This window comes from Crocuta crocuta, unplaced genomic scaffold (genome assembly GCF_008692635.1).
Source record: "Crocuta crocuta isolate KB4526 unplaced genomic scaffold, BGI_CrCroc_1.0 scaffold139, whole genome shotgun sequence".
In the NCBI taxonomy this organism is placed as follows: Eukaryota; Metazoa; Chordata; class Mammalia; order Carnivora; family Hyaenidae; genus Crocuta; species Crocuta crocuta.
In genome coordinates this window covers 1,187,982-1,195,277 of record NW_027533258.1, presented here as the reverse complement: position 1 = coordinate 1,195,277, position 7,296 = coordinate 1,187,982, and the positions used below count along the sequence as shown (strand labels likewise).

General features: G+C 63.1%; 2 protein-coding genes across 3 annotated transcripts in view; one reads left to right on the top strand and one right to left on the bottom strand.

Annotated features, from left to right (window-relative positions):
* The window catches only part of SREBF1 (sterol regulatory element binding transcription factor 1), a 21,159-nt gene extending 19,539 nt beyond the window's left edge, over positions 1-1,620 (top strand). The window contains exons 17-19 of one of the 2 annotated variants that reach the window (XM_077746861.1): positions 74-274; positions 364-472; positions 827-1,145. In XM_077746861.1, coding sequence (XP_077602987.1) covers positions 74-274; positions 364-472; positions 827-1,059 — 543 coding nt within the window. In that variant the 3' untranslated portion in view covers positions 1,060-1,145. Of the gene's footprint in view, positions 1-73; positions 275-363; positions 473-826 lie in introns of both variants that reach the window. The other variant, XM_077746862.1, reaches the window with a different exon arrangement.
* A 1,856-nt stretch (positions 1,621-3,476) lies between these two features.
* RAI1 (retinoic acid induced 1) overlaps positions 3,477-7,296 on the bottom strand; it is a 31,883-nt gene continuing 28,063 nt past the window's right edge. Inside the window, 2 exon segments of the mRNA XM_077746693.1 lie at positions 3,477-3,617; positions 3,992-4,041. Coding sequence (XP_077602819.1) covers positions 3,477-3,617; positions 3,992-4,041 — 191 coding nt within the window.

Sequence of the window (7,296 nt, the reverse complement as noted above, 5' to 3'; positions counted from 1 at the left end):
CCGGGGGCCCCCACCCTTCCCCTCCGGGAGCCGGAGCCCCACCCGTGACCCCTGCCCTGCCCACCACCCCCAGGCCATGCAGCTGCTCCTGTGTGACTTGCTCCTTGTGGCACGAACTAGCCTGTGGCGGCGGCAACAGCCGCCCGCGCCCACCCAGGCTTCGCAGGGCCCGGGCACTGGGGCCCAGGCCTCTGCCCTCGAACTGCGCGGCTTCCAGCGGGACCTGAGCGGCCTGCGGCGCCTGGCACAGAGCTTCCGGCCCGCCATGCGGAGGGTGAGTGCCCACGGGGCCGCGAAGCAGCAGGTGCGGGGAGAGCGGGGGCCTGGCCTGAACCCCGACTCTCCCGGCCCCCTTGCGCCTAGGTGTTCCTACACGAAGCCACGGCCCGGCTAATGGCAGGGGCCAGCCCCACGCGGACACACCAGCTCCTGGACCGCAGTCTGAGGAGGAGGACGGGCCCCTGCGGCAAAGGTGAGAGGGGCCCTGCCCTGGCAGGGGGCGGGTCCCGGCCCCGCCAGGTGCGGTGCTGGATGCGGAGGGAGACTGTGCCAGAGAGGCGGGGACCAAGGGACTTCGTGGGGCTTGCCTGATGGCGATATCCTACCTGATGGCGATATCCTACCTGCCAAATGCACTGTGGGCCACCTTCCTCTGGGATAGGTGACCGTGCATCCCTGTCTGAGTCCGTGGTACGGGACAGGCCCTGGGGAGGGGTCTGAGGCTCCACGTGTGCGCCTTGAAGCCTGCGGAGAGGGCGGCCCGTGGGGCTCCGCCCACCCCAGCGCGGACGTGGCCCCGCCCCTGACGCGCGTGCGGTGTGCGCAGGCGCGGTGGCGGCGGAGCTGGAGCCGCGGCCCACGCGGAGGGAGCACGCCGAGGCCTTGTTGCTGGCCTCCTGCTACCTGCCGCCGGGCTTCCTGTCGGCGCCGGGGCAGCGTGTGGGCATGCTGGCCGAGGCGGCGCGCACGCTTGAGAAGCTCGGCGATCGCCGTCTGCTGCACGACTGCCAGCAGATGCTCATGCGCCTGGGCGGCGGGACCACCGTCACCTCCAGCTAGACCCCCGCCGGCGGCCCCAGCGCCCCGGTATCCTTTGGCCTGTGTGCCGGGCCAGAGCCTCGACGGCCAAAGGCAGCGCCAGAGACCCGGTGTCTACATGGCCCACCCACGGACTGCACTGTCTCCTGGGGGGATGGGAGGCACTCGGGCTCTTGCTGCCTCTTGACCTGGGAGGCCAGAGAGGGCGACCCCACACCCCCCTACTGCGTCCGAACCCGAGGAGCGGCGGCCAGCGCGGTGCTGACCTCTGGTGGCCGATCAGGGGGTTGCAGGGGCCTGGGCGGCCCAGGTCCCTCCTGGCTCGGCAGGCACCTGGTGGCTTTTCCCTCTCCTGTCTCAGAGAGGCACAGTTCCCTGAGCTGAGGCGGGCCGGTTTGGCTTTCCCAGCTAGCAAGGGGGCCCTGCTCCAAGGCGCCTCTCTGCCTTCTGGAGAGACTTGTACATAGTGTAGATCGGGCGCACCGGCCTCTGAGACTCAAGTGTTAACTTTGTCTTTTTGCAAACTTTATTTTCATAGGTGAGAAGTTTTGTACAGAGAATAAAAAATGAAATTATTTATAATCCGGGTTCTGTTCTTCTGGGTCAGAAGGTGTGTGCTTTAGCTGAGAGAATAGCCGATCAGAGGGGGTCCTTTGGGTCTCCCCTCTTCCCCAGGCAGAGGTTTCCCGCTCTTATCTGCCACAAGGGACCGAAGTTTTCCCTTCGATGTGGGAGGCCTGTTGGTATGACCTCCCGGTGACCTGGATTCCACCAATTTATGTACCATTTATGTGCCACACCTTTGGACTCTATCAACCCTTAATTTAACTTAAGAGCTGTTTCATTCTCAGCTGCTCCTTCCCGCCTCTCCACCCCTATCAGCTCTGGGGCGACTTGAGAGGACTCCGTGTCCTTAAGGACCTACCGTGATAGGAAGTACAGACTGGCGTCCCTGTTTGGGGTGTGCAGTGCCCTCCCCCCCCATTTCTCTGTCTCTAGCGCTTGGGGGAGTCTTGCCACCCCATTGCAACCCGAGGCCCCAAGGCCGCGTGCAGTGTGTTCTGTTCCCAGCAGAACCCCAGAATCCTTGCCGTGNTCTTCCAGCGGAATCTGGTTAGAATCCACGGGCTGCAGACTTCCAAAACAATCGTTGTATCTTTATTGACTTTTTTTTTCTGAATGCAATGACTGTTTTTTACTCTTAAGGAAAATAAACATCTTTTAGAAACAGCTCGATACACACAATCTTCAGTGTGAAGCAATATACTAATAAGAACACTAGTCGTCTTAACATTTACAGTCTTCATATATATTATATATATGTATATGTATACATATATATACACTATGTAACGAGGCCAGATATAATACACACGTTACCATTTTACAGTTATATGTACAGGAAGTTGCTAGTGCGGCCCCAGTCTGGGGGCTGCGTTAGGCCTATTGAAGCGTGGACAGAGCTGAGGACACGGACGGACAGGCGGACGGACTGGCAGGGACTGGCTTGGGCCGGTGGTGGCTGCGTGGGGAAGGGGGACATCGCTGTAGCCCCCTTCCCTGCGAGGGCCCCGTGCTGAGGGACGCACGGCGGCGGCGACACACGGGAGAAGCGAGCATGTTCCCAACATATATACATTCTATGTAACATATATATAGAGGGGTACACAGGTTTGTACACGAAATCTAGCGCTGTCTCTGCTCCCGTGCCGAGTGGGCGCTGCTGTCCCTGGAGACGGGTGGTCGTGCAGAGGGACAATCACGCATTCGCCGGAGGTGTGCTCTGGTCACCACTCCTTTCGTTCCCAGGTTGCGCTCCAGGGGTGGAGCAGAGGGATGTTAAGGGGACGAACAGAAGCCAAAGGGAGGCCCAGTCCCGCCCACACCCGGGGAGCCCGCATCTCCAGAGCATGGGTCCCGGACTCCCCCGCTCTACCCAAACCGCACGAAAGTTTTGGCCAAGGCTGGGTGGGTGAAAAGGGCTCTAGGACGCAATACGAAAGGTTCCTTCCAAAGCCTTGGCCTCCTCTCCCGCCGGCCTAGTCCTCTCCGGAAAGGTTTCGGCTCCCTCCCCACCCCACCCCCCGCCTCGGAGCCCGGAGCCGCCCTCGGCCACTTCCTGGGCCCTTTGGACCCCCACTCCCACCCCCAGGGCGCCCAGCTGCAAGCCACGACCGGCTGCCGTGGCGGCAGCACCCACGTGGAATGTGTGCCACGTCGTCTTGGAACTACCAGGGGAGAAGCGTGTCCCCAGGCTAAAGGGGTCTCCAATCCCCGCCGGAACCTGGGTGCCCTAAGGAGTCTGGCCGCTCCAGGGGTTCCCTCTCTCCAAGCCTGGCCCGTGGGGTGTGGGCGGGTTCGCCCAGTGTCGTCCTGTTCCGGAAGCAGAAGGCTCCGGAACGCGTTTTCTTCCCAACCCAGGACCGCACGTTTCAGCCCTAGGGGCCAGATCCAAGATCCGGAATCCGGATCAAGGATCGGCTCTGGACCCGCGCTGGGAGCAGCTCAAAGGCCCGGGGGCTGCGCAGGCGGCTCCTCTCCTTCGGCGGCGGCGGGNGCCCCCGCGCGAGACTCCGCCCCTGCCCGGCGCCCGCCCTGGGCTCCAGTCTCCTTTGGAGGCAGCGGGGTCCCCCTTAGGTCTTAACTTCTCTCTCCCCGCATCCTGCCGTCGTCACCTCCGCGCCCATCGTCCCGTGCCCCTGTGTGCCCCCTTCCTGTCCCCAACCTGGGATGGCCCCCTCCCTCAGGACCTGTCTCGTTTGAAGGCGGTCTTTCTGACCACCGTGCGCCAACCTGCCCCAAGGGCTGCGGATAAACCACCAATAAAAAAGTTTTGGAGGCGGGCAGGTGGGGGGCTAGGCCCTGCTGGGAGTCTGCAGGGCTGGGGGTGGGGAGGGGGGAGGGGCTCCCCTCCAGCCCGGACTCCTTCCAGGGAAGGCTTGTGGTCACCTACCTTATGTTTGGGACACTTCAAAGAAAAGTTCTCTTCGATGAATATGCAACCTGCCACCAAAGAGAAGTGTGGGCGGTTAGGATGGCTGCAGGGCCTGCCAGGGGCCAGGCGGGGAGGGGACCCAGCGCCCATGAGACCCCAGGCTACAGGGCTTCTTTGCAAACAGTAAAGCAGACCGGGCTTGAAATCCTCCCCGGTCTCAACCCCATCATGGCTGAGCTGGCCTCCATCTGCCTCCACCCCACGGGCCTGTGTGTTTTCTGTTCTCCCTGCACCGGAAGGCCTGCTTGTCGCTGGGGAAGGCTCCCCTGAGTCNCCCCCCCCCCCCCCCCGGCTCCCACCTCACTTCATTTGGCCACACTTGTCACTTCCTCCTACTGGTCTATGTATCGGTTACTTGCTTGCAAGCCACCTGCACATGTGTGGCTCAGAGCAGGCACTCAGGATATGGGCTTGTCCCTGTGGGGGCCTCGAGGGGGAGGCAGACCTCCATCTGGGGGCAAGGGGAAGGCGGGACTGAGGTTTTGGGTCTGGGTGAATCCCAGCAGGCATTTGGGTGCCTTGGGCACTGCCCACCCTGGGGGGACGGAGAGGACTGTCCTGAGCATGGCCAGTTCCTGATGCCCAGGGGTGCACGGATATTGCAGCAAGTCGCCACTCCACTGCCTTATGCCACCTTGGAAGGCCCTGGCTTCTCCCCTAGGAGCCCCAATCACCACCCCTTAGTCCCCTTCTGGGCTCACCCCACCCCCCACCCCGCTGGCCATTGTTCTGAACAAACCCCAAACCCATAAATAGCTGGAGGCCAGAGCTGGCCAAGCAAGTCCTCTCCTTCCAGCACATTCCTCCTGCTCACGCTGTGGCTCTGTGCCGTGGCATCACGACAGCATGGTGGCTGGTAGACAGGGCGGGGAGGCGAGGGCAGATCTGCAGGCCTGAGAACAGGGTTGGGAAGGCTCCAGGCCTGTGGCTGTCTCCCCGTTTTTTCCGACCAACCACCGCCAGCGCTGGGGAGCCTCAGACCAAAAGCTGCTGTGAGGTCTGTGCACTTCAGGGCCGGCGGCTGGAATTGGATCATCAGTTTTTCCTCTTCCCTACGCGCTCAGATGAACCGGACACGGCGCCGGGACTGAACTCACACCATCCAAAGAGCACTGAGCTAAAGCCCCAGGCCCTCGTGTGTGGGGTCATCCCTGCCCCACATCCCGCCTCAGGGCATCAGGTCCTTGGGTCTCTGGACGTGAAGGGCAGGAGGTCACCACTCCCCAGACCAGGGTGCAGCAGCTCCCCGCATCCACCCTGGGTGTGTGGCGGGGAACCACGGGAAGGAGCCAGGTCATCGATCCCTGCTGCCTCTCCTGGTGTCTGCACCTGGGGACCCGGGGACCCCGCTGACAGAGCGGCCCTGGTGCCTGAGTGTGGAAAGACTCAGACAGACCCATGGTGGGCTGGCTTCTGCCAGCGATTCTGAGTCACAGCCCCAGCCAGGTGCTCCTTAATGGGGTTGAAGGGACAGGGTTAGTGGGCCAGGGCAGAAGGGGACAGCCCTGGTGACCCAGACATCTGGAGAACCCTGTGGACCCCCCTTGGCAGACCCAGGGGTCGGGGAGGTGCAAGGTGCCAACAAGGGTGCAAGGCCTCCCCACCTCCCCCTCAGTTCCTCTGTGTCCCACCCGTCCCGCCTGCCCAGAGGTGCCACGGCCTGCCCTCCCTGCCGCCGGAGGCTCGCTGGTTCTCCCAGCTTCTCTGGCCTCTAGTACCCGGGGCTCCACCCCTCCTCGGCCAGCCGCGAAGTGGTGGTGCTCACGCCCGCCACACTGTCCCCTCCCGCACTCCGATGACCCCTTGGGCTGATGGCTAGTGAGCTTCTGTCCCGAGGGAGGCAGCCCCGTGTGGCAGACGGACAGATTGCCAGAAGGGCTCCAGGCCCCCCTCCACCCGTCCCTGCCCCTGTGCCACTATCTGTTGCAATGTGGCCCTGTCACTCTTCTCGGGCAGAGGAGGAATCCATCCTGTGAATCTGGACGGGCTGAGGGACTTGGTTTTGTCAACTGTGCGGTGCTGAGCCTGGCCTGCTGGGGCCACACGGAGCAGGGAGGAGCTGACCCGACCACAGCCCTCGAGGGCTCACCACGCCCTCGGCACAAAATCACGAGGGACTGGCGTTTACGCCAGGAAGCTGGGCCCGGGAGGGCACACCCCTGTCCTGCCTCAGACCTCTCCCCTCCACGGTGGGGAAGCTGGATGGCAGGCTCCACACCCCCGTCGCCCCTCACCCTAAGGCCTGCGCACTCAGTGCCCGTGAAGTCTGTGGGTGCAGGCTCTGTCTGCACCATCAGGTCTCGTCTCCTGCCGGGACAACCTCTGGCCCCATGGGCCCTGGCTGAGGCAGTATCTCATCCGCCCCGCTTCCGGGCCCCCTTCCTGCGGCAATCTCTGGGGCTCCACAGAGACCCCTATCATGCGGGAAATCCTTTGAAGATTTCATTTCAAATGGAAGTGCGTTGTGTCCGCCCTGATATGTACATCCCTCTGGTAACGAGCTGCCGTGCACCTCTCGCGACCTTGTGGGGCTTGGCTCCAAAGTCACCTTCTCCTAGAAATCTCCCTGGATTCCACCCCCCCCACACACACACACCCGGCTCAGACAGGACAAATCTGTCCCAAGGGCCACACTCTTCGCCCTTTCTGGTTGCCATAACTTTGGGCAAGCTTCGTGACTTTCCTGTCTGTCTCGCTCGAACGGGAGCCCCCAAGAGGCTGGAGTGGGAGAGAGCACAGGATGGGGAGCAAGACAGGCAAAGCAGTGGCATCCTGGTCTGTCCCGCTGTGTGGCCATGGGGAAGGCAGCCTGTCTGGGAGCCCGCACAGAGCCCTGGCACCCAATGGCTGCTAAATTAATCGCTGTAGGAGGGGTGCAACTCGGGGTCGTTATCTACCACTGGGGTAAGGCCACGGGTCTGGTTAAGTGGCTGAGTCCACGCTAAAACCTGGTTCCCGCTGCCCAGAGTGGGCCTGAGGAACCGGCAAGAAGCCCCACACCCGCTCCAGCCGGCCCCCTCCCTACACGGTGCTAGCACCTCGGCCCGTGCCAAGGATCCGTCATCACTCGGTCCTGCGGGTGCTCCCCGGGGTGGCCTAGCTGGGGCTGCTGCTGGCCCGGGACCAGGCGGGCAGGTGGGGGCGCAGGGAGTGGTCCCCTCGGCCCAGGGCAGAGCCAACAGGCACTCAGGGTCGGGGGGGGGGTGTCCCCGGGCAGTGGGAGGGCCTGCTGGGAGATCTCTCTGCTCTGTCATCTACGAGGC